The sequence below is a fragment of the Lissotriton helveticus genome, chromosome 1_1 (assembly GCF_964261635.1).
Source record: "Lissotriton helveticus chromosome 1_1, aLisHel1.1, whole genome shotgun sequence".
In the NCBI taxonomy this organism is placed as follows: domain Eukaryota; kingdom Metazoa; phylum Chordata; class Amphibia; order Caudata; family Salamandridae; genus Lissotriton; species Lissotriton helveticus.
The window spans coordinates 653,377,209-653,403,712 of NC_136057.1; the positions used below are offsets into that span (position 1 = coordinate 653,377,209).

The 26,504-nt window shown below is 41.9% G+C and overlaps 1 protein-coding gene across 2 annotated transcripts in view; it reads right to left on the minus strand.

The window, feature by feature from the left end:
• CACNA2D1 (calcium voltage-gated channel auxiliary subunit alpha2delta 1) overlaps positions 1-26,504 on the minus strand; it is a 1,913,432-nt gene that overhangs the window by 1,503,360 nt on the left and 383,568 nt on the right. For both annotated transcript variants that reach the window (XM_078674178.1, XM_078674177.1), the window contains exon 3: positions 2,359-2,475. In XM_078674178.1, the coding sequence (XP_078530304.1) occupies positions 2,359-2,475 (117 nt within the window). The remainder of the gene's footprint in view (positions 1-2,358; positions 2,476-26,504) is intronic.

Genomic DNA, 26,504 nt, shown 5'->3' on the forward strand with positions numbered 1-26,504 from the left:
ATGACTTCACAGTTGACTGACAACAATGTTATGATGACCGATTTGCACCATAAACACTATTGGACATAGGAGGAGTCAGCCATTATTCTTGGTCCAATCTTTGCATTCTTTGATTTGATTGATTAAATGTTTGGATTTTTGCTGCATTCAATATAATGTCGGGCAGAATGGCTAAAAATGTCACTTGAATTAATTTTGACTCTCTAATACAATAATTCATATATTTCAAAGATCTGTTGTAAAACATTTATTTGAAATGTAATGTTCTTTCTTTGAAACTGCACTTGGGAGTAGGCTACCAACGAATGGTCCTCATAGGGTAGACCAGCAGTGTGTCATCCTTTATTCCACCCCTTATTATGACAAAGAAAGTTCCACCAGAGGACTAATGCCTCTTTGGTAAAGTATAGCAAGAAGATTGTGAACATTCATTTAGCACTCCTATGAGCCGGTGCTGGATAACTTTTTTCTTTAAAAAATGCTTACACTACCGCAAGGACATAGGCCTCAGGGTGTTCCATATTTCTGAAATGTCGGCACTTGGCAGGACAGTGTTTGTCCATCTCTGACATATTTAGCTTATCAACTTTGCCATTCCTTTGTCATGTCCAACTATTAAAAAACAAAAATAGAATTGGACAACCGGTTGGACAACAGAATGTGCTTGCCAAAATATTTTTCTAGGCAAATTACTACTGCACAAATCAGCATGAGCAATACTTTGAGCAAGATAAAATAAGGATCTGCTCATCAGGTAGAAGATAGAAAGAAAATGAAGGCATAATGGCCGGGACCCAAAAATGTGTATAGTGAAGTTTCTTCAGCATAGATGGGTGATTAATTTGTCTCATAGTAGTCCATGCCTATTCTTTATTAATAAATCTGAGTGTCTGTTTTTTTTATAATTGTTGCTCATCTTCTGCTTTAAGCAAAATGACTTGAGTAGCATCAATACAAATACACTATAATTCTGATGGATTCTGGCATACCGGTATATCAAAATTATGAGACCTGCAGATCTGAAGTCTTTCACCCTGCAGCTTTGCCTACTGAAAACAGGTGCACTTTTCTAAGAAAATACTAGGGAAAATTGGAAATTACTGGGAGAACTGGATGATGAATTACCAATTCCTCCAATAAAACTTTATATTTTAAGCTAGCCTTAAAGTACACTCCAGCTCCAGGGAAGGAATTAAATAGTATCTTAAATTCAGATGAAGAGTAAAATGCCAGTTCAAATTCAAGAGAACTGTGGAATCGTAACTCAAATTCGAATGAAAAGTGAAATATCAACTCAAAATCTGAGACACTCATGTTGAGGCCTTACATCTGAGCAAAGCTGCTTTCAACAGAGAGTAACACGTATTCGATTGTTTCCAGTTATTTAAAATGTAATAGAGTTTAATAATCTGATGCATTGGAACAGAAGCTACTCTACCATGGCACGTTACTAGCAATGTAAAGAAACTGAAAACAAGGTCCCCACCATATATCATGAATTGATAAGTTTGTTTATCTTAAAAACTCCATGCATAAGCCATACACATGGGATGAGTTTGCAAACCCTTTGGTCAAAACCAAAACAGGCACCCGCAGGCGAAAAGTGTGGAAACATTTCTTCAAATTGAAATGACTAGCCATTCACCTATGCTCTATCAAATTAATACTTTCGAGCCATTACTCAGGTAGAGAAATTAAGCAATTAAAGGGGTACTGGATGTGTGCTCATTAAACAGAGCAAATTGGGTGACTAAGACAAATGTTTTGCTCAGGCTGGACCAATGAACAAAAGACATATCAGGAAGGTTCTGGGAGGACTCTTTCATCAGTCTTGCAGGAGCAAATTATTTGCTTGTAGACACTATCTGATTACTCATACAATAGCAGCGTTTTGTCAGGAGTTCACAAATTAATGCGCATGTGAGAAACAGTAGATTACAATTGAAAAACAAAATGTGTCTAAATTTTGTAGCACTGGCTTTCATTAGTGTAGGAATCACAACACGTTTGTTGCTTTATGTATCACTAAGACTCACACGCATGGATAATAGTGCCATAATCATCTTGCAATTATTTCCTGATGGGATCATAAATGGTGCGGTTAAATGACAAATTATAACTGCATTTTGATTGTTTTAACAAATCATCATGTTAGATATTTATTTCTAAGCCATGAAATCAATTTTCTATACTTTCAAACAATGTTTTCCCCGTACCGAAAACCTGAATTTCCAGTTTTGAGTTATACATATGTATTTTTAAGTCATACCTTGCAAACACCAGGCAGATGAACCAGCCATAAGTGGAGATCAATACACTTCGTAATAAGGAACAATAAAGCGGTAGAATCGTACTCACCACTAGAGCTTTGGAACGATTGCTTAGCAGCTTCTCAATATCCCTTGCAGCAATTTCCACCAACTGCTGGGCATTATTAGGCTCCACTTTGTACAAGTCTTTGTTTTTCGTGTATATCTTTATAAAGAAAAGAAAATTAAAAATGAAGCATTTGCTGCACAACAACTATGTTAAATTAAGTTCAATAGCAATAGCATTCATCTTTGCTAGGATAGGTAAATGCCCAGAGTTTAGCTGGGGAATATTCACAAATTAATTTTTTGAATGCTTTGTGTAGTACTCCTGTGGAACTCTTTACGGACTGTTCCATGCCTTTGTGAATTTAATTCAAAACTACTTGAATGGGGAAAAAATGTAAGCATTTACGAAATGTTTATACGCAGTTAGAACAAGTTGAAAGGACTGTGCCCTCTTTCAACAATGCTACCAGTTAATTGGACTATTTGGGAATACGATTTCCAAACCCATGTAAGAGAATGTAAAAGAGTAGTACTACTTCCCGTGGTCATGATTGCTTTCATGAATCAGCCCCTTGCTTTTTAAAATCTCTGTATTTTGTGAACGGTATAGTGGATTCTGAATTACTATCAGACATTCTGCATGCAGTTGCATCAGACAGAATATGATGCTGCCCTCATATTTAACAATTGAATAGTATGAAAGGGTTTGTCACATTTATGACAAGATCTTTACTAAGATGGATGCTACAATACAAGACATTACAAAGCAAGTAAGTACAATGATGGCCATTTTTCAAAGGTTACAACAGAGGACTTTAATAGGCAAGTGTTTTAACTTATTATTTATTAAGCTAAATAAGGGGGATTCATTGATGCAGATAATTTCAAGGTTTGAGGTATAGGTAAGGTTAAAGGATAGCAATGTCTTATTAGGCTTCAAGGCTGGATAAGTGCACTGGTTAATAAGATTTTTCTTAGAGTTCTGGTAAAGGTACCAAATTGGCAAGTGGTTGTTCGGGTTCAGGTGTTGGTAATCGAACAAATTACTAATACTAATGGGGTTTCAGGTTTCTGTGAAGTTGGGTCGAGGTACAATCTAGTAAGGTATTTTACAGTTAACGGATGAATATGGGTTGAAAGGGTTTTTAGGGACTTTAGGGTTCAGGGAAGCGTAGGGGAATAAGTCAGCAACAGGAATTTAAATTTCAGGGTAGGGTTAGAGCATGGGGTAGTAAGGGTATTTAGCGATGGGCAAGGTTACTGGGTCAGGACAGATTTCTTATGGTTCAGGGCTAGCTAAGGTATGGGGTAGTTAGGGTGTTTTTGTGTTCAGAGGTGAGTGTAAAGGTTATTAGGGTTTTGTGATATTGTTAAGGGAAGAGGTTAGTAGCAGGTTTTTAAGGTTTAGAGGTGTGTAAGAGTACTGGCTCGTAAGGGGATGTGTATAAGCCACTTTCACAGTATTGGGCCTCACGTTGTTTGTGTGACCAGTGTAGTTTTGATGTGCTGCTCCGTGCCCATTGTGTGAGGCCGCCCTGAAGGGTCTGGGGCTCCAGAATGGGGAAGTGCTTTTCTGGATGTTAAATGGAGGAGCCTGACTGACTTGCACTTCCAACCTACTAAGGAATGCCACTAGACCAAAAAGGAACGGCGCATGGAAGGGATTCAAACAGGACGATATCCTGTTATGATTGTGCTGTGAAAAGCTGTCTTTCTGGAATGTAACATACCATGAACATCTGCGGTATGTACAAACTCATCTGACTGTTTGTAAAGATAACCCCACAGCAACAACAGCGCTTGTGTTAGGAAATAATCACCACAAAGGTCATAACATCTTTGGACTTCCAGCTTGTATTTTAAACATGTTCACAATGCACTGTGGGATTAGTAGTATGGTGATTTCAGTCATGTGATATATATAGATAGATAGATAGATAGATAGATAGATAGATAGATAGATAGATAGATAGATAGATAGATAGATAGATAGATAGATAGATATAGATATATATGGATATAGATATATATAGATATATATGGATATATATATATATATATATATCTTGAAGTACTCCGCTACTTCTCACCATGTCTTCGGAACAAACGGGCATGTTACCATATGGTATGTGCAATATTGCTGTTTATTTTCAGTCAGCCATTACGTGTTTCAGCCCTTAATGGCCTTGATCACATGACAATCACTGTGGGGTTGTTTTACCCTTCTTAAAGTGACAAGTGCTGATTAACAACAGTGATAGACAATGTATTTGGGTCACATTATGATAATGTTACTCCAACAAAGTTAATGTTGCTGGTTGAATACAATCATAAAAATCTGAAACTGCTTAAATGCATGTTGTATGAAATTTTAAATTACACCGATACAGTACCAAATGTTAATGCATGAATAAAATATCCTCATTGTAACCTGTCAATGACTATCCATTGGTTTTATGCGTGACTGTTCTCTCCCATGTTGTACAGTAATTCGCAGATCGACATGTAATCTCGATGACTGTTTAAAGTTCAAGGTGCTATATTATACAAAGTGCTATGTGTGCATCTTCAACCAATACAAACAATTTAAAGTGTTCTAGTGCTGATAAAGTACCCTTATATATGTTAAGTCATGGAGGTAAAGCAGCAGATGTTGAAATTACCTCTGTTAGTTGTAGTTGTCTAAATACATGATTTATAGAGTGATTAAATGTTCTAACAATCATAATAAAAGAATAATTCCTTCACAAGATCTATTGTCCATAATGGCCTGTTTGTTGTATATATACAATATATATCACCTTCTGGAGGTTGCCAGTAGGTAGTTATAGTTGGGACCTAGTTTTCATAGGAAAAGCAGTTTTTGATTTGCCAATATCTTTGGCATCATTTGACGAATCTTCGCAAATAAAGTAATGGGGTGCTCCAGTTAGTGCCTGTCTTGAAAGTTTCTGGGTGATTCATCAAGCTGGGGCTGAGAAAAGAGGGTCCCAAAACGCGTTTTGCTCCATGTTCATTTCCAAAGGAAATTTTGGAACAGGCTACACCCGAAACTACTGAACAGAATCATACCAAATTTTACAAAAAGGGAGCTCTTGGTTCAGAAAGTGTTCTTTTTTTTAAATGGTGTAAATCCATTCAGTAGTTCCTGAGAAATTCAAACATAAAAAAATTCATATGTCTGGCTGCTGCGGTGGATCCATGAACCATCACGATCACACGCTTTACTCTGATGGCTGCCAGCACTTCAAACCAAGAAGGCCATGCCCCTTTTTACACCACTCTGCAAACGCGCCTCTTGGCACATTCCTGGTAGGGTGATGAGGTCCTATTTTGTCCTGAGGACCTCATGACTAAGGTGGGCTTAACCCCCGAGGATCAGTGCCCCAGTTGACACATTTGCAGGGTGGTGTTAAAAGGGGGCATGGCCTCAGACCACTCTTAGCAATCCAGCTGTGTGGGGCTTACTAGAGATCACAAGAGGGCTAGTTGGCCCTAACGCACACTCATAAAGCAAATGGACTTCATCCCCCAACCAAGAGCATACCAGGAGGCACGTTTGCATAGTCATGGAGAAAGGGGGCGTAGCCTGTGGCCACCTCTCAGCAATCCCACTATCTAGGGCATACTGGAGGTATCAGGTAAGCTAGTTGGCCCCTAAGGAACCCCAGCAGCGAAGGGGACTCTAATCCCCATCCAAGAGCATGTCAGGGAGAACATTTGAAGAGTGGTGGGCAAAGGGGGCATGGCCTGCTATGAGCGCTTACCAATCCTGCTGTGTGGGACTTACTGGAGGTAATAGGAGGAGTAGTTTGCCCCAAGGTTGTCCTGGGGGGCAACTACCCCTCCTGTTACCTCCAGTAAGTTCCACACCGTGGGATTGCTAAGAAGTCCTCGGAGGCCACACTCACCTTTCACCACCGGTCTGCAAACACGCCTCCTGGCACAGTAGTGGTTAGGGGATGAATTCTCCTTCACTTCTGAGGAGCTTTGGGGACAAATTAGCCCTCCTGGTATCTCCTGTAAGTCCTACGCAGCAGAATTCCTGAGTGCTGGTCAGAGGCCCAGCCTCCTTTTCCACCACTCTGTAAATGTACGTTGTGTGTTGTGAAATTATGTGGTATGTTGTGCAGTGAAATTATGTGGATAGAAATTATGTGGTATTTAGTGTATAGCAATTATGAAGAGTGGGATTATGTGTTCTGGAGACTAATTATGTGGTATGGTAGTCTGTGTTGTGGAGTTGTATTTTCAGATTTAGTCTTCCTCATTTCTATAGAAGCTAAAGTATAAACTCAAAAGAAGGAACTGCTGAGGTGCATTTCTGGACCTAGTCAGAGATATGAGCAGGGCTACTGGAATTATTCGACTGTTTGGTTGCACCGACTTTCGCACAATTATACATTTTCCGCATTTGCCATATTATCCATCATCTGCTGCATAATCTGCAGATTTGAACAAAAAAACCTTGTTTCTAGCTCAAACCGCTCAAACATTACCAAAAATGGAGCAGCAAGTGTTACAGCGTGGTGAAAGGCCCATTGCAAACATTGAATGGTCACTTGTTACTTATTGCTAAATGTGGGTGTTAAATTGGTTCTAATGGTGCGCAAACTACTATTGCTTCTTTCTGCGCCTCTCTTGTCTCTTTCTGCATTTCTCATGGTTCTTTCCACACCTTTTTTCCTTTTTCTGCACTTCTCTTGCTTCTTTTTTGTACAACTATTCCGCTGTCTGCACTTCCCCACTTTCAGCACCTCTCTTGCTTCTTTCTGGACCTCTCTTGCTTTTATCTTTGGCACCTCTCTTGCCTCTTTCTGCACCTCTGTTGCTTGTTTCTGCACTTCTCTTGCTTCTTTCTGCATCTCTTTTTGTTCTTTTTTGCACCCCTCTTCCCTCTTTCTGTACCCGCTGTTCTTTCTTTCTGCACATCTTTTGCCTGTTTATGCACCTCTCTTGCCTCTCTCTGCATTTATGTTGCTTCTTTCTGCACCCCTCTTGCCTGTTACTGCACCTCACTTGCCTCTTTCTGCAACTTACTTACCTGTTTCTCACCTCTCTTACCTCTTTCTGCGCGTCTCTTACCTTTTTCTGCACCCCTCTTGCCTCTTTCTGCACCTCTATTGGTTCTTTCTGTACTGGTCTTGCATCTTTCTGCACCTCTCTTGCTTCCTTCTGCAGTTATCTTGTGTCTGTCAGCAACCCTCTCCCCTCTTTCTGCACCTCTTTTGCCTGTTTCCACAACTATCTTGCCTCTTGCTGCAGTTCTCTTGACTCCTTCTGCTCCTCTCTTGATTCTTTCTCCACCCCTCTTGCATCTTTCTGCACACCTTGCCTCTTACTGGACCTCTTTGTTTACTTTTTGCACTTCTCGCCTCTTTCTGTACACCTCTTAACTCTTTCTGCACCTCTGTTGCTTCTTTCTGCACCCCTCATGCAAATATTTGCACCCCTCTTGTCACTTTCAGCACCCCTCTTCCCTCTTTCTGAACCTCTCTTGCCTGTGTCTGCACCTTTGTTGTCTCTTTGTGCACATCTTTTGCTTCTTTCTATACTTTTCTCGCCACTTTCTGAACCCCTCTTGCCTCTTTCTGCACCTCTGTTGCTTCTTTTTAAACTTCTCTAGCTTTTTTCTGCATTTTTCTTTCTTCTTTCTGCACCTTTCTTCCTCTTTCTGCATATCTATTCCCTCTTTCTGCACCTCTCTTCCCTCTTTCTACACCACTTTTTTGTGTGCCTTTCTTCCTCTTTCTGTACATGTCCTTCGTACGTAAGCATAGTTAGAAATGAGCATTGAAAAAACTTTAGAAACTCACTGAAAAAAACACAGGTTTCAGGGACATTATGGTTAGGGATTAGCATTAAAAAAACCTTAGAAATTCACTGAAAAAAAACACAGGTTTCTGGGATGTTATAGTTAGGGTTTAGCATTTTAAAAAACATAGACATTCACTGAAAAAAACAGGTTTCAGGGACAATATAGTCAGGGATTAGCATTTAAAAAACCTTACAAATTCACTGAAAAAAACACAGGTTTCAGGACGTTGTAGTTAGGCTGACATTTCACTCATACAAAACCAGAGAAATTTGGCTGTTATAGTTAGCTGAGCTAACTATAACTTGCACCCCCGCAATGCACTGCTGATGATGTCACCTATTACATCACTCATGACATATAATTATATTCAGGGGAGTAAGGTGGTAAGATTTTAACTTACATTAAAAGTATACCATTTTAGAAACACAAAACACTAAAATTCACCATTCATATGAAACTGACCATAATATAACTTGCAAGGCCACAAATATCAAATGTCATCATTGATGTAATATGCTAGGTCATAGTCAGTGTATCATACTGGTGCACGTTATGTATAATTCCAATTTTACCTTTAGCTGTTTCAGTGAATTTAGATTTTTTTAAAATTATTTAAGCATTATCTTATTATTACGATACGTTTGCAGCTAATTCCATGTAGCACATGGCAGGACAGAGGGTTGGTTGCAAACAATTAAATGTTTGTGCGACATGGAGTTGGCCAGGCCCTATGTCCAGACCCTCACTTGCAGTTGACCCCCCACCACGTAAGCAGGCCCCGATTCCAAAGTTTGCAGGTGGTCAAAACCCTGCAAGTGGCTACCATCAATGGAACCCAACCCTGCATTCTTCCTTTTAAAAAAAAAAAAAAACATTTTCACTAGTCTGTGTTGGCTTGTTCAGGACCAGAAAAGGGCCATGCTAACCCCCAGGGAACTACAATGCGCAAAAAGTATATATCTTTTTAATTTTAGCCTTTTTGAGATCCGTCTGGGACACCCTTGTTGGTGGTCATGGTATCTCTACCCGATCCCATCCTATGTCTATTAAATATATTTTTTCCCAAGTAGCATACATGCTGCCACAACATTTCTACTCATGTAGGGGTCAACCAATTACTTTACTTAGTCCTGCTCGACAAGCCAATCAGAACACTTCAGTTTTAGAACCATAATTACTCAAAATTGCTGAACAGATTTATACTAAACCTGGGCAATGAACTCCGCTCCGCTAGCGGAAGTTGCGGAAATTAGGTTATTACGCAGTTCGTTGCAAACATGGAATTCATGCAAGAATTCCCACTCCGCTATGCAATGGAGTTACCTACTGTACCCACAACCCTTTGGTAAATCAACTTTACCTTAACATGCTAAAAAATAAAAAGCATATAACCAATTCACAAAAGTGAACTTTGAAAAACAGCAGGCAATGAGAGAGGTGATGATTTATGTGTCACCCCTTACCTTGGTGGTGGGCAAGCAGATGCCTTGAACACAGAGAGCATATGATGCTTAATGATTCGGTGGTGGTCCAATCCACCTAGGACCACCCCAGGCAAAGTTATGGGCAAAAATATAATGGCAACCAAATGCCCAGCAAAGCACTATGGGGCAAGATTCTAGAGTTTAGTCAATATTATAGTATTAGATCTCAGCTGAGATCCTCCCCCTTGAGGAGTGTTTTGATATTGGATACTATAAAATTCACTGCACTGTAGAAATTGTCCCGTAATACTTTGCAGGGCCTTTGGTTGGGATTGTATTTTTGCCCATACCTGTGCTTGGGGTGGTCCTAGGAGGATGGGACCACCACCGAATCATTTCAGCATGATGTGCTGAAACTTTCCAGAAAGGAGCCGAGGTGGGTGAACGTTTTATGGAGAATTTGTGAAGACTTGGCAAATGGCGCCAAAGTTATAAGCAAAACAAAGAATCTTCTCCCTATGGAAACCTAGACTTACATATAACTACACATTGGCAACCTCCACTGTGCAATATAGACAAAATAAAGTGCTCATCTCCACAAATCAAAAAAAAAGCGTCAGCATTCTCCTGATATGTAAAGGGTGCTTTTATTTTATCTCGATCCCAAGGTAAAGGAACTGGTGTGGCTTAAGAAACTTAGGGGTATATTCACAAGAACGTGTGATAACTACCGCATGAGTAGTGTAACGCAACTTTCAACATTGCTGCCCATTGCGGGAAAATAACCCTGTGTAAATGTGGAATTCACAAGGCGGAAGCACGCGATAGTCACCAAATCAACACCATGCCGCAAAAATGTGAAAAAATGAGATGAGTTCAATTGTGGTGCAAAAATCAGAGAAAACCAGCCACAGGCCTGCAAATCCCACTCGTCTCGCGGGAAACAGTACTATAAAAGAAAAAAAAACAAATCGAAAAAGCAATTCAAACTGCGTTGCAACATGGATGCACACGGACCGAGTGCAGAGGACAAGCCAAACCCCACAGCCACATGGAGGTAATGCCAGGAACCCCGTGTACAGGGAAGGCAAGGACAAGATGAAGAGGAATACAGGGTTCAATCCGCAGGAAGACCGGATCATCTTCACGGAGGTGATAGAACACCATGAACAACTGTTCGGCACCTCCACTGCTGCATTGCAACCCAAACAGAAATATGGCAGGCCATTGTCACCAACGTCAATGCAGTCGGAGTGTCGGGGAGGTTAAGAGACACTGGCATGAAGTGCACAGCCAAACCAAGGAGAAGCTCTTCACCAACAGGAAGGCAGCAAGGGCGACTGGAGGTGGGAGTCCTGCGACACAGGAGGAGATTGATGAGCTGGAGGAAATGGTGGCCACAGTCGGCAGTGTTGGGAAGGTGGCAATAATTGGGGGCCTGGACACAGCACAATACGACCTGACCATGGGGGACGGGAAGAGATGGGCACAATGGCACACATGCACAATTATGTGTAGCACACTGCACACCCACAATGATCGGGAAACATGTCACTGATAACCTTGACACACTGCAGCACCCATTGAAACGCCAATTAGGCCCCCGTCCACAATGTGCACAAAGGGCCCCCTCCATATCACCAATATCACAAGTGACTCATGCACATGTGCTGAATCCAGTAAAGCAGCGGCTCTGTGACCTACACTGACAATGCAAGTAACACTGCATGCCTGATAGCATGGCAGCAGCCCAAAAACGTGAGATGGCCTATGAATCAACATAGAGTTAGCCCAGTGCAGATCACATTCATAAAGGAGCAGGTCACACTCTGACATGTCCACATGCACACACAACCCAAGCCGTACGATACATGCAGCAGACAAACAATGCAGAAGGCGACAAAATCTGTCCGAGAGCACATATGACCCAAGTCAAAAACAAATCAGGCCCCCGAAAAGAACACAATTCAAAGGCACTTTGCCTCAAAGGGAGAAGGCTACTCGAACTCAGAGCTGCAGGGGCAACTCCCCCACAATGCAGCACACACACAGCAATCACAGAACATCAGCAATGACGGCAATGAGGTTACAAAGTGCAACACCAACACTATAGGACACGGCTCACAAATGTTCCCGCACGTGCAGAGTAACTATCCACTCACATCTGGCATTGCCTGACACTGTGTGATAATAATGCACGGGTCTACCACACATCTGTCATGTAGTCCTAACACACACTTACTGCCATCAAATAGCCAGCTCCCCCAAAACAGTGACAATGTACATTGGCATGCAGCCTGAATGTAAAATCTGCAAATCCTCAACATATATGTGTAACTCTGTTGACCTGCATCTCCCCTTTCACATTGCAGAGGTACAAACAACATCTTCTGCAGGACACACCACACTTCACATCATTGATGATGAAGAGGACAACCTGCACATATGTCAAGACAAGTCAAGAACTGTCTGGTCAGACAGGCACCAGCGATTACAGCACAGAGTTGGCACAGATGGGGAGATCAATGGAGACCATGTAGCAGATGCATGTGGGAACTTCAATGCCCTGCAGTACTTCATCTTGCCATTGCTGCCACTGAGCCGCTCCCAGATGACTGCAGTGGGAACATCGACACACACAGCTCTGACCCCTGATGTGTCCGTGGCACACAGTGATGCTGCCCCATCACCTTCGCAGTCTGTTGTGTCAGTGGCACACAGTGATGCAGCCATCACCCCGCCACACACACCGGACACACCAGCCACAGAACCCATATCAGGGGAGTAAGAAGGGGATGGGAAATCCTGTGTGAGGAAGGAGGCAGTAGTATCCATCACCGCCATACACACTGTCCCTGCCTGGTTATGACCTATGCAACATGCCCTGGGAAATACCTCCTACTGACACCCAGAACACACTGCGGCATTCACCTGGACCCCGACATGGACTCCCATTTCTTCACTGCTGGCCAATCACACAGCAATCTAGCTGCGGACTGCACTCCCCCACTTCCAAATCACTTCTCAATCCTAAAAGGACTCTGCTTGGCCCACCACTGGGCTTCCATGTGATGTGGGCTTGGATGGCCATGTACAGCTCCAGCTCTGTCAATCACCTGAATGTTAATAAAATATTCTAAATTACACAGATGTGTCATTACTATGTTCACTCACGTATGGAAGTATCGCTGGATGTAAGGACAATGATTGCACCTGAAGGTACACCCTGGTAACTGACATCTATGCGCATGTGTATCCCTGAGACACATGGCAAATTGGATGACTGGGAAGGTCAGTACTAGCTGCGTCCCCATTTCACATCAACAACAATCTCACGACCCCCCAAGTAGGCACACGTCCATGTGTTAAATAGGGCTGTGTGTAGGTGTGACCAAATTGGTAGCATGCCAGGAGTGGTGTCCTACATCACATGTGTCAACAGAACTTCACGACGCATACCTACTTACACACATCTGTGTGGACACATTCTGTAAGGATATATGACATTGCTCCACATGGTCAGAGGTTGGACACCATACTCACATTGCTGAAGTCACATAAGTGAACTGTGTTGGTTTCCAACCCTCACCGGGCACGAACACAGACCAATCTAACATGGCCGCCATTGAGGAGGAATCAGCAGGTGCGGTCGACAGTCTAGTGTTCGAAGGAAGTCTAGGTGAGGAGACCGCTGAAAAGCGCAACGAGCGGAGAGAAGGGTGTTCAGGTGTGGAGAAGCAAGATTGCGAGGAGGACATGGACCGACGTGAACCTGAGGAGCACCGAGTATTCCAGACCGAGGAGGGATAGGAGGACGCCGAATGTATCCCTGAGGAAGAACCAACGCAGGAGGCACGCACCAGCGGACCAGACCCAGCAACAGAGAACTGCTTGAGGAGCACTGCGCCTGGGACCACCTTTCTCCCCACGGCGAGGAGGCTGTGTCTCCCTACACCATGGCCCAGGAGGGTTGTGGGAGCAGGCAAGTACAGCCTGCATGCTCGGGTCTGATACAGGGGCTGTTGGCGCGAATCACAGGGCACAAGCATCACCATTGTTTTTGCCCAACCACACTAGGCACAACACGTTCGGGACTTGGTGACGGTGCATGTTTCTCCACCCCTTTTTTGTCTTATGCAACAGGAAAACAGTAGCCTGAGCCTTGTTTCTTTGTTTTGTTTCTTTTGGGTCCACGCACACTTTCCGAGAGAGGAGCCTGGAGGAGAGGCGCCAGGAAGCTCGCAGTGGAGGGCCTTACAATTAATAATTTGTCCAGATTTAAGTGACTGACCGATAACTGTACACTAAAACAAAAATAAAGAGTATAGTATACACCAGTACAGCCTGGAACTGACTGCCTATAGAAAGGGGGGGGCAGAAAGATTGCTGTGGGTATCTCGACCACATGTACATGTCGGCCAGCACCTATCAATCAATCAATCAATCCTCGCCTCACTGCCCATAGGATCTGCATAGTGCTCTGCCACCGGAGTGTGCCGATTGTCTGCTCTGCTGACAGTGATCAGGTGAAAGGGTCCGACAGGTTCACATGTTGTGCTACATTGCCATGTGTTTGCTCTCCCCCAGCAGTGTGTCTGAATTGGCAACATTGCCACACTACGCTGTGTTGCTCTGACCATGGAGCTGCATCACCTTGCACAGGGGTGTGTGTACACACACGTTATTCCACACACATGCATCCAGATTTCAGACGAAGGCAGACATGTCCACTGTTGTGGTGGGATGTGTGAGCAATCCCCATGATGTAACAAGTTGTTGGGACCTATGCTGTGGGTCACAATCGAATATGGCTGCAGGAACGTAGTTTCTCCTCCATGAATGCCCGCGCAGCTTCATGTGCAATGTGTTCCAATAGTACGTCGTTGTTGTTTTCAAGGAACACCAGGGTGAGCCAATCTATTAACTGGTCCGGGCTGGTGTGTTCTGTCCACGCCGTTTCCCGAATCCGCAACACAGCCCAATAGGGGAGCGCCTTGATGTGGTCACTGCACACGAGGAATTGTGCAATCTCCCTTGCAAAACTGCCAATACATATGCAGTATGTCAAGGCATCCCATGCACGGCTGTCTCGGTTACACTCCTGTTCGTGTTCCAACAGGGGGTGCAGACACAAATCATAGTCCAATTTATCTATGGTTGTGTTGGATAGGCAGACATCCATGGGACACTCGAATGTGAATGTTCGGCAGTGGAACCAGGGCTGGACGCAGGTGATGTAGGCAATGCAGAAGCTGAGACGGTAACTGATCCGCAGATCTGCCAGTGGCACTGCGCCCAGTAAATGCAGCATACGTGGACGGTAGTGTTCCACGTGACGGGGTTGTGCATGTGCCCGGTTTGGCCTGCCATTGCCTTGGGGCGTCTTGTGGAACCGGCACTCTTCTGTACTGCGGCAGTTGTGTGGAGGATATGCCACAGCTCAGAGCAATGATTCAAATGTGTGTGTAATTCTGGGCTGAATGGGTTGCAGTTTCCATGAGTGTCAAGGGCATCCCATTAGAGGGGGTACCTCACGCAGGGGCTTCTATGTGTGGATTGAGGATAAGTCGGATAGTTCATGTGCGCAATGCGTGGTGCGGGAGTCATCCCCATCTGCCATGGCATCTCTCTCAGGGTGTTCCAGGCACATTCTAGACCAAGGTCAGAGGTGCAGGTGTCTTCCCGCATTCTGCATTGGAACAATGAAGCTTTCATCCCTGATAGTTGTCTGACTACTGCTTGCATTTTCGGAATGTGATGTGGCTTTGGAGCTGAGATTTGGACATGGCCTTGGGCTCATGGTGTATGGATGGTGATACACACACACACACACACATGTTGGCATGTGGAGCAAGGTGCCCTGCAAGGCCTTGCGCTGCTTGTGCAGTCTCACTCCATCTCTCGCCCTCACTCTCTCCCTCTCTTTCCTTTGTTGGGCGCATGGCAAACCTTCTTCTGTTGGATTTAGTCTTCCAGGCTGTGTCCTACAGATTGTCCAGTGAGGACCCGCTAGGACTCATCCAAATGGTTGTTTTGGCTTTTGTTTCTACGGTGTTTTGTGTTGGTGATTGCTTTGCTCTATGAATGATTCTCCATTTTCTGGCCACGCATGTATGTTGATTTTCCTTCTTGTGCAACATCAGGGAAAATATTTGTTTTGGAATTTGTGGTGTTGGTGTGGAGTTTCTTAGTCCGGGGTTGGGGGTGGGTCTGGGGGGGAGGGTGTTGTTGGCCTGGGTGTGGTGTTGGTGGGTGTTGTGGCTCTCTTGGGTGTCTGTGCAGCATGTTCAGTTGCTCGGGGGCATCTGTTGTTCTTCATGTGTGGCTCTGGGCTGTGCTCCTTTTGTGGTGCAGACTGTGGTTGAACTTTACACCAGGTCAGAGCAGGTGTTAATTTCCTGCTGTTAACACGCCCTATCGCGTGTTTTGTGTTCTTATTGCCGATCTGGCTGGTCGTTGTGAATGTTGAGGTGTCGTGTCGTGTTTTCTCAGCATTTGGCATGGGAACGCCTGTACCTCCTTGTTGTCTGTTTTCTGCTGTGCACTTTTGAGTTTCTCAGCGCCAGGATGCCGTCAGGTGATAGAGCGCTTTACAAATGAAATAAATAAATAAATAAATAACGCCTTCTCTGCATCTCATTAGCGATAGTTGCGGCGGTCTCTGTGGGGATGTTTTTTGCGTCTGCTATCGCTGGTAAACTGGTGCTGTGGGCTGTTAGCACCAGCTTGTGAATGGGGTGGTAAATTTATCACGATTTTGGCTGCGATAAACTGCCGTTAATTCGGTGATAGCTCCTTGTGAATATGCCCTTTAAATGTTTTGCCTTTAGTTAAACATCAAGGAGTTTAAACAGTGGTCCCGTGGACCACTGCCTACTCCCCCTGGGGCTGCCAAAATCATTTTCATTGACGAAGGGGTTCCACAGGGTCCCCTTCCCCTTTGAATTCAGTTATCACCACCTTTGAGGAGTTGGGAACTGGTCAATGGTTTGCAACTTTACATATACCACATCAAATTGCATTTTGGGAGGAATGCCCCTTTGGTATAGGTCACCAAACAAATGTTTGAAGAAAACATTTTCTGACCAGTAAATTGTGTTTTTTAAATTACAAAATGGAATTGTGTAGTTGCAAAGTCAGTGATATAGCAAATTGCAGGGTTTGAGTTTGAAAATGTATTTCATACATCTGGTTCAAGATGCTCATGTTGCAAAGTGCCTCTTGAAGCAATAGGAGCTGGTTCTGAAATGCTGATATACATTGTGAGGTAACCTTATGGTGGACAGACGACCCATTTCCCAAGTCACACCAACTAAACCTATCTGTTCACTGTATCCTGCACATCTGAAAAAAGATAGATGCTTAGGTTTAGCAACACGATCACAATATGCAATACAGAGGACAACATCAATGACCTCCAACCTGCCTCTTAAAATGTACATAATATTGGCAACCATTCTAACAAGTAAGCATTCATCCCACAACAGAGCCCATCCTATCTTTTCGGCATGGTACACATGGTGAGTTATTTCCTCCACTACTTCCACCACTAAGATAGGCTCATCTGGGATGTGTGCCAATGGAGAGGAGCATAATTAAAAAGTGAGAGTGCACCTCAGCCCACAAGAGACACTCTGAATTCATCCCAAAACTGGGCAACCCCAGTTCTAATCCATTCACAGATTATTGCTTAATTGGCACAGCAAATCCATTTGGCAGTTGAAAAAAGTCTATATATGGTGACTTCTGGCACACAGATATAATCTAACAAATGAATAATAATCGTCCTTGTATTCAAAGTAATCAAGAGCTGCACCCATTGTTGAGCCATAACCACTAAGTATATTACAAAGAGCATTGGCAAGCAGTATCTACTTGACATAGCATCACCTGTCAAATGTTAGATCATGTATTAATGATTGCCAATCCTGAATACTTTGAGGTCACTCTATACCTCACAAGGACATTTCCTGCAAGTCTCATAAAGTAAGAAGGAAGTTAAAGTGCAATTAAAAGCTGCAATCTCTGAGCCACTGCTTAAAATAAAAGGATGAATGTGTAGTTGACTTTGCTATCCCTCGCATTGTTTTTCTTTTATTTCCTTCTCATCCACATATAATTTGATTCATGGATCTAGCTGAAAATAGCGTATTGGAAAATATTTGTTTTTTAAAAATGTTGCTCAATTTTTATTGAACGCCATTTCTAATTTTACTAATTAAATTCTTTCAAAAGAAGTATTCATTAAAAAAACATAACTAAATGGTGCTCTATTAATGTTGGAGGGAACATAGAGCAAGAGAACTATTTGCGGTGGTGTTAATCTGGTCGCTGTTTTTAATGTTGTGGGCACCTGATTACTAGAGCATAATCAGGCTCGTTTGGAAATATGTCACAAAGCACATGCCTGCGTGGTGACAATTTCCATTCACTATCAATCTGTGTCAAATTTGAAACAGTTACTAAGAGATTACATCCTTACTAACCCTGTTCAAACAACGTAGCTATGCCTATTATATGTATAAAGTGGATTTAAAGTCTAGATTTAACATAGCTGTAAAAAGTGGTATTTACTATAATGTTCTTATCCACTGAAGTTAAATCTTATTTACAGCTGCTGATTTTGAGGCCTTAGGGCTTATTCTTTAGAGAGGATTTAGAAACCTCTTATTGCTCTGGGCTGGTCCAATTAATTACAGTTTCAAGATTCATTCAGTGTTTGCACCTATAAAGATGCCTTGGTAATTTCATCTTCATACTGTGTTTCTAAAGCGCTTTCATTGACAAAGATGACTAAACTATTGCATTGCACACCGTGTATTGACGAGGCCATTAAAAGTCACACACTATACTGTACCTTAATGCGCTCTTATCTGTAATCAGTGTTTTTTAAGTTTCCCGAATGAACTATTCAAATAGCTATGAGCATGATAACCTTGTGATTATGAATAAAGTGTATTTTGTATATTTGACCTTTAATGTCACAGCAATGTAGAAGAGAACTTAACATTATTAATCATAAGAAACTAGCCATCTGTGTACATTATATTCGCGTTTTTGGTCATTGTTAATAATTAAGGCTTATTCTGTGTTTTCTTACTAACACGCTCAACAGTATTCAGTAGATGCATTACATCGTGAAATCATCATTAAAAAAACTGTATAATATTAGCATGTTGACAGTCTGATAGCCAGCCAGCGATAACACAATAGCTATAAATAAATTAGCTGGACCAGAAAAAGATGTAAAGAGTGGTTTTAGGAATAACTGACCAATTGGGGAACGCCAGTTAACAAAATACATCCTTGGACGGAGTAAAACAAAATGTCCTGGAAATATATTTCACAGAAAGCCATAAGACTGGATTTCCAAAGTTACTTGTGCTCCAATGAATTACTTAGTTTCATAAACACATCCATTTGTGGGGGCTAATTACCCATTCTGAGTGACATAATCAGGATGGATAGAGTTTTATCCTTAGAAATAGGATTTATAATTCAGGAACTTTGGCCATAAAACGGAATTACTGCATCTATAAGTGTAAGTTTAGTGATTGGTCTGTGGACATTCCTGCAAAGTAATAGCTACATCAACTAGATAAACATATACAAAACACAGGGCGCCAATGTCCTTGCAGTAAAAGTGAAAGTAAAAATAGCTGATGGACTCATTTTATTTTCACTGAATCAGTGCTTTGGGGCATATCTCAGCCCCCCAAGCCCTGATTCTTACAGGAGATATATTTTTGGAAAGGGGAGAATGTCCCCTTTCCAAGACTACTTCTGCCCAGTGGATCCCTGCTTGGGGATTCACCACAGGAGAGCGATCTCCAAGTATGGATCTGCCCACTATCCACCAGGGATAGGGGGACAGCCTCTCCCAAAGCTCACTAGATACAAGGTTATTTTTTATTTGTATTGAAATTTAGGTGTGGGGCTTCCCCTGCATGCTGTGCCGCCACCCTAAGTAAAGGGGTAAACAGTCTATCTGCCCCCGGGGGGGGGGAATAGAGTAATTAACCCCTATCTTCCCCTCCCAGGGTGGGAAGGACTTTCACTAGATGCCAGGGATTTTTTTTAAATATAGTGGTGGGGTCTGCCTAAGATGGGAATGCCATGCCCCTAAACCAATTAAATGGGGTAACAGTATTTCTTCCCCCCCGGGGACAGATCGAGGCAATTACCCCTGGTCAGCCCCCAGGGGACAGAAGGCAACTAGAAACCAGGGATTTGTTTCTCTTAAATATAGGGGAGGGGCTGCCCAGCATGGGCATAGCGATGTCCCCAGTCTAACTAAATGGGTAAACACAGTCTTCAGCCCACCTTAGGGGCTTATGGGGATAATAACCCCTGAATTGCCCCCCAGTGGGGCAGAAAGGCCAATAAACTTCGGGGATTTGTTTTAAATATAGGGTTTGGGGCTGCCAAAGTATGGGCATGGCCATTCCCTCCTCCCAGTAAATGGGACTGTAGTCTTGCTGCCGTTCTGGGGCATATCAGGGTAATTATCCCAGATTTATTCCTGGGGGGTGAGAAATCCCACCAGACATCAGGGAAAGGTTTTTTTGTTTTACAACTTAAGGGTGGGGCTGGCCACCATTGATATGGCTATGCCCCGAGCCCAATCAAATGGGTAAATGGTCCTCAACCCTCTCGGGGGGCATGTGGGTGTATTAGCCCCAATCTGCCCTCATGGGGGTCAATAGGCCCATGAGATACTAGGGAATGTTTTTTCTCCAGTTATATAGACTGGGGCTGCCTGGAATGAGCATGGCCATGCCCCCCCAAGCAAATGGGGCAACAGTCTTTTTGCCCCTTCTAGGGTCAGGTGGGGTTAATAATCCTGATCTGCCCCCAAAGGGCAGAAAGCCCACTGTACAGCAGTAAAATATATTTTAATACAATAATGGGAAGGGTATTGCCCATCTTAACATCAGGCCCCACCCTCACCCCTTTAGCCTCACCAGTCTTTCTGCTCCCCTGCAGACTAAAGCCGCCCATCCCAAGAGTAAGTGAAAGGACAATTTATTCTTTTGGGTGTCGATTTTATTTATGGGTCAGGAGAGTTTGGCTAATTCCCATTATCATCCCACTTGAAATGGCAAACGGCTGCACTTTTTGGACTTGGGTAGTCTGCCAACTGGAAAAACCTACCAGACACAGACAGTTCTAAAAATAGATATCTGGGAGAGTCCAGGGTGGTATGCTTTGCATGCATCCAGCACCATTTTCATTACCCACTGTGCTCTGCAAACCTCAAACTTTAATCAAAAGCACACATTTACCTCACATTCCTGTGAGGAAAACTTCTGGAATATGTTGGGAGCCATACATTTTCTACCACATTGCATTTCCACAAGTTTCCCAATAAAAATTGTACCTCACTTGTGTGAGTGGACCAAGATACCTTGACACAAAAGGCCCAGCAATAAAGGGATCTGTGGGATTTGGGGCCGTGCTCAGCTGTCATTTGGGGCCGTGCTCAGCTGTCCCCCATGGAAGCCTACCATCCACAGACCTTTTTAAAAAGTAGACAACCAGGAGATTCTAGAGTGGTGTGCCTTGCATGAATTCCACAAGGTTTTCTTACTCTCAATGTTCTGCAAACCTCAAACTTTGCCTGAAATTGTGCATTTTCATTACATTTCTCTGTTGACAATTTCTGGAATTTGTAGGTATCAAAAAAATTCCTGACACCCAATATTGCCCCACGTGTATCAATATAAATGCTGTGCCACTTTGTGGTTGGGCCTAGTGCCTGTGACAGGTACGGATCTACCACAGGTCAACAGCAGTCCCCATGCTATTTTCTCGATACCATCCAGGGAGATCCACAAACACTGGGTAGGTTTAGAAACCCTAGTATGTTGGAAAAAAGAGGACACAAATCTGGGGTGGATACCTATTGCTGACAATAAGTTATGAATGCCTACTTACAAACTACCCCAAATAGCCAAAAAAGGGCTAAGAACTGTGGGGGTTAAGGAACAGCGCCTAAGGGGTAAATGCCCATACGTTGAGGAGGTTAAAAGTACAAACCACTTCTTTTTATATACATGAATGGCTATTATGTACATCAAAGAAAGTGAATGTATATTGAATTTGTATGAATATGTCAGATAAATGCTCTACATATGCTAAGCAGAAATTGTTTGATATGGCTTTTGAAAATATTGGATCAAATTGAGGATGCTATTGTATATTTAATACTTCAGTTGTAACAGTACTGCTTTCCTGATATTTGTGTTTATATTATGTATGTGTATTACAGCCCTGAAGAAGTGGCCTATTGCCGTGAAATATGTATTGGCTGTGGCTGTTCTGAAGATAGTTGTTTGAATGGACTAAATTGAATCTAATAGGGCATGAAGACATATTCAGCTTTTTAGGTTTGCCAACATTAGGTTGTGTTAAGGATTATTTATACAATTGTGCATGTTTGTAGTATAATGGTAAGGAAAATGGTTGTATATAAAAATTATGTGATAAAATACTGAAGGAATAATATGTGAAATATTTAAATGAGATTCTTAAAATTGTATTGCTTCCTACAAATGAATATTGTATTTGGATTAGGTAATTAGACAGGAAGGTAATTAGTCGAAAATAGGTTCACAGACCAGAGTTGTTGCCATTTAGATTTGGTGACATGCGTGGCACTTACTTTGTGGTTGTAAATGACAGTGCCAATGGGTGTGCAACAAAAACAGCCAAATCGTTTCACCTGTCCAGGTGTGAATCAATATTGCCTTTGATGAATGTTTTTGAGTAGCTTAACCTAATACACAATGTAGCAAGAATTGTAAATCAGAGTTTTCCTGTCTGAACATAAAGCTCTTTCTTTTTCTCCAAGTATGTTTGTGGACCCTAAACATCTAAGGCGTTTCTTACATTTAACGCTTTTTTAAATCTTTCTCTCATTGCCTCTCTCTCTATCTTTTTCTCTCTCCTATTGAGCATGCAATTGCCCATTCAATAATGGTTGAAAAAACCAATGCACTAAGTCAATGATTAGTAAACTGTAATATCTTTTTATAAAATTTGAAAGATGCTGAATTGGACTCTACTGACTCTCTATACCACAGTACGCAAACATCATATTGAAAACTTTAAAACTGAACAAGATTTAATTTCCAAGAAAACCTTAGATGAGGACATGAGATGTAAATGAACTAAAACACTGATTAGATGTGCGTGAAATAACAGTTATTATCTACCTTCAAATTCTGTTAGGCTAAATATTGCATATTAAAATCACATGGTTTTATTTAATTTCATTTTCTTTACAGACCAGAAAATTTAGCCAGTAAAAATAATCTGGTATAACTTCACAACACAAGCATTTGAATATGTAAGAATCCCCTCTTCTGAATGACCGATGGCTTATTTAAATTGAAGTGATTGGTGTCAGCATACATTTTAAATAATGCATGGCAATTGATGTCTCTGTCAACTCCCTACAGTACCCATAGTTAACAATATAATTCACTTTAACATCTTGTCAATAAAGTTAGGAATAAGTGCTTCTTATAACGCAAAGTATAGAATAAATGGCTATATGTACACCATGGTCTTACATCATGTGAGCAATGTAAGAAATAGTGGGAAAGATATTTCTAAAAACGTGTTACTTTCTAATCGCTTATATACTATACTCTTGATAAATACTATCCTCGTGATTGAAAATCGCAGTAAACTATTTGAAAAATAAACAAATAGGTTTGTCTAAACCTTCAAGATTGTACACCAGAGAAACTAGATTGTTGTAGTCTATCCAGTAAGACACCTTATTTCTAAAAATCACGAATAGACTATTGGAAATAGTAAATCACACTTGCAGCCTGAGGTCACTTCTCCCACATAACACATCAAGAAGCATAATTTTAGAAGAGTTGTGAATGCTTTTTTTGCAGGATCAGATATAATATTTTAATTGGGTGGAGAGGGTACATTAAATTGAGTTTAAATATGAAGATATTTGTGGGTACAAATCCAGCCCGGACTCAATGGCATGTTGGAAAAAAAAACACAGGAAGCAGCATTTGGTGTATTTGCTTAGCTAATGGCAAAGCTGCAGTCATTGGAACGTGAGGACCTGTGCTAAAAAACTAGTGGCTAGAATAGCCTGGGGCCCATATTCACCAGACTGTTCTGCCAATGCTGGACAGTGACCAGGAACAGCCCTGATGTTAGTTAGTACTAACTAGGGGTTGCAGGAGCTATCTTTATCTCACCTTTTCATATCTTGGACTTTGTCCTTGCTATCCTCGTTTCAAACATTGCGAAGGCGGCAAAAGGATCAGAAAATAACCAAGGCCTAAAGATCAAAGCCTATATTTTGTTGTTGCCATTCTTTGTCTTGTCAGTCTCCCTTTAGTAGCAAAGAAAGTTCTGCTGAGGGACTCGGTGTGTGACAAGCAATGTTCTGATGAATTGAAGCTTCAAATAGTAAATTATGTAATTTTTGCTCCCCCTGGTGTTTCAGTGAATCGACATGCAGCCATCCGCTTCTCAAAATGTGTATTGTAGCTGTCTTGCACAGTAAAGGGGACAGAGGGGAATGTTGAGTACTTATGGATAAGGATGTGTTGTGAATGTATCTAGGACCCTAATTAAATATTCCAGATTCATGCCCTTATGTGGTTATAACAAAACATATCCTTATAACGGCATAAGAATCATGTCCATATTTAGTCATAGCCATTGCAGTCCAAATACGGCAAGGCTACTCCCATAGACTCCTAGAAAGTACAACGCATTCTTTAAACAAACCAAGCCTCCAGCAGCCCGGGAATTCCCCCTGCTTTTGCTTCGATTTGCACAAGAACTCCTGGAGTCCAGAAAGAACTGTAAGTTCTTAGTGACGTCTTATGTCCAACCTTATGTCAAACCCGGCACCTTCCAGGTGTAAATATACCGACGTTGCCGTAAGCAAACACACGGTGGTTTGGAGCAGAGCAACTATCTACTTGCCCGACGCCCAGCTGATGCGAGTGCCGAAGGAAGCCGACCCTGCCATTTGACGCACTGAGAGAGACGCTGTCTTTTCTCTTGCCGAGAAATCCAGCTCCGGTGTTTCCAGTTACCCTTGTGGGTTGCTGGGAGATCGAGTCCTGAGAAAGAGATACAAGACCTCCTTCATTCTAAAACCAAGGTACGGAGCTGATTAGATCCTTAAGAGAATTCTTGATGCAGATTCTTGGCTAAAACCTAACTTAACTTAAACTGCAACATACTTACTCCTTCCCACGTATTAGGCTTAGGTCAGGTACACCGGGGTAGGTGTATCTTAGAAGCCCCAGTTGAGTACGTTTAGTCAATGATTTTATGTATGTATATTTTATCCGTTTTAAAGTATCATATGGCTCAGAAACCATATCAATGCTTTTACAGTATTATTTCATAATACTACTTTTACTGTACGCACTTTACTTCATGATAAGTATTGCAATTGTGGTAACTTACTTCTCTTGCATGAGAAAGAGGACTGCTCAATAAATAACACCTTTTATTGAAAACGCCCGTCTCTCGATTTCTCTGCACTCCTGGTGAAATTGAGCTTGCACGATTGACTGAGTGAAATAGCTGTCTATTGTTTTCACACGACTCTAGTGATATACTCTTTATTCTGAGGGAGCAAAGTTGTCATGTTTATGCGGTTGTCAGAAACTAATCCCTTTTTGTCTAATTGGGAAAGTTAACTCATTCCTGAACATTCGAGAAAGTTTCTAGTGACCTCTGAGCTAGCTGGCAAACCTAATTAAGTCTAACATAGTCAGTAGAGACCTAGATGACCTCAGTCGTACGTCTAAACTATTGTTTATGTTATTCCAATGCGCAGAGACTATTGAGAATATAGGAACTACACTACATGGCACCCAACGTTTGGTAAGGCGATAATCTATCGCTAGATACTAGAGTAACTCAGTCGTGCTTTTCACACAGACCCCTTTTTCCCGTAAAAACTCCAATAGACGTCTGGAGTGGGTAAAAGGTTAATATCCACCGGAACTTAGTAGGAAGAGATTCCTATGTATTAGTTTTTGGTTTAGTCAACGTTGAAGGATACAGTGTTCCAAAATATTGTGCACCTAATCTTTGTTTCCTTGAAACTTTTTTTTTTTCCAATTTTTTTATTGAGAGTTTATAAAGATAGAATATACTTTACAAGACACATTTAGTAATAGAATTAATACAGTACAGGACATAAAAAATACAAAAACGTATTCAAATGTATTCGATTCAGAAACTTACTTATAAAGTGCGATGTGAATAAATATAAACAATCTGGCAGACTAATATTGAAAAGATGTGTTTACAGTTTAAGTATCAACAGAAAACAAACTAAGATTCAAATATACTCCAAAACTTTTGATATTTCCTAAGGGCCCCAGATCTCAGTGCATGTTTTCTTTCCCTGCCCTGGATTCGTAATAGTTTTACCTTCCATGCCTGAAAGGTTGGCACAAGATCTGTTTTCCAGGACTGCAAAATTAGGGATTTCGCGATTAAAGAGGCAATAAAAAGGGGCTCATCATATGGAGTATAACTCGAAGAGCAGCCTAGGAAAGGAATTAAATCATCAAAAATTATAGTGGCTTTGAGCTCAATGGAGAGGTATTTTTCTATTTCCTTCCAGAGTGGCTGAATTTTTGGGCACTCCCAGACAATATGTTTCCAGGTGCCTTTTTCTTCACATTGAAAACATTTGTCGGCGACGTGTGGAAAGATACTGTGGAGAAAAGAGGGGGTTCTGTAGATTAACCATTTATTGTAAAATTGCATGCGTTTAAAATTAGCGCCGCGAAAGATGGTTTTATTAAATTTATTTATCTTATCCCATATCTGCTGGCTAATTTCAATGTCTTCCCTCTTTTTCCACCTCTCAATGATTTTACTAGAGAGTTCCTGCCCTTTATTTTCTTTTAATATTTTAATCCACAT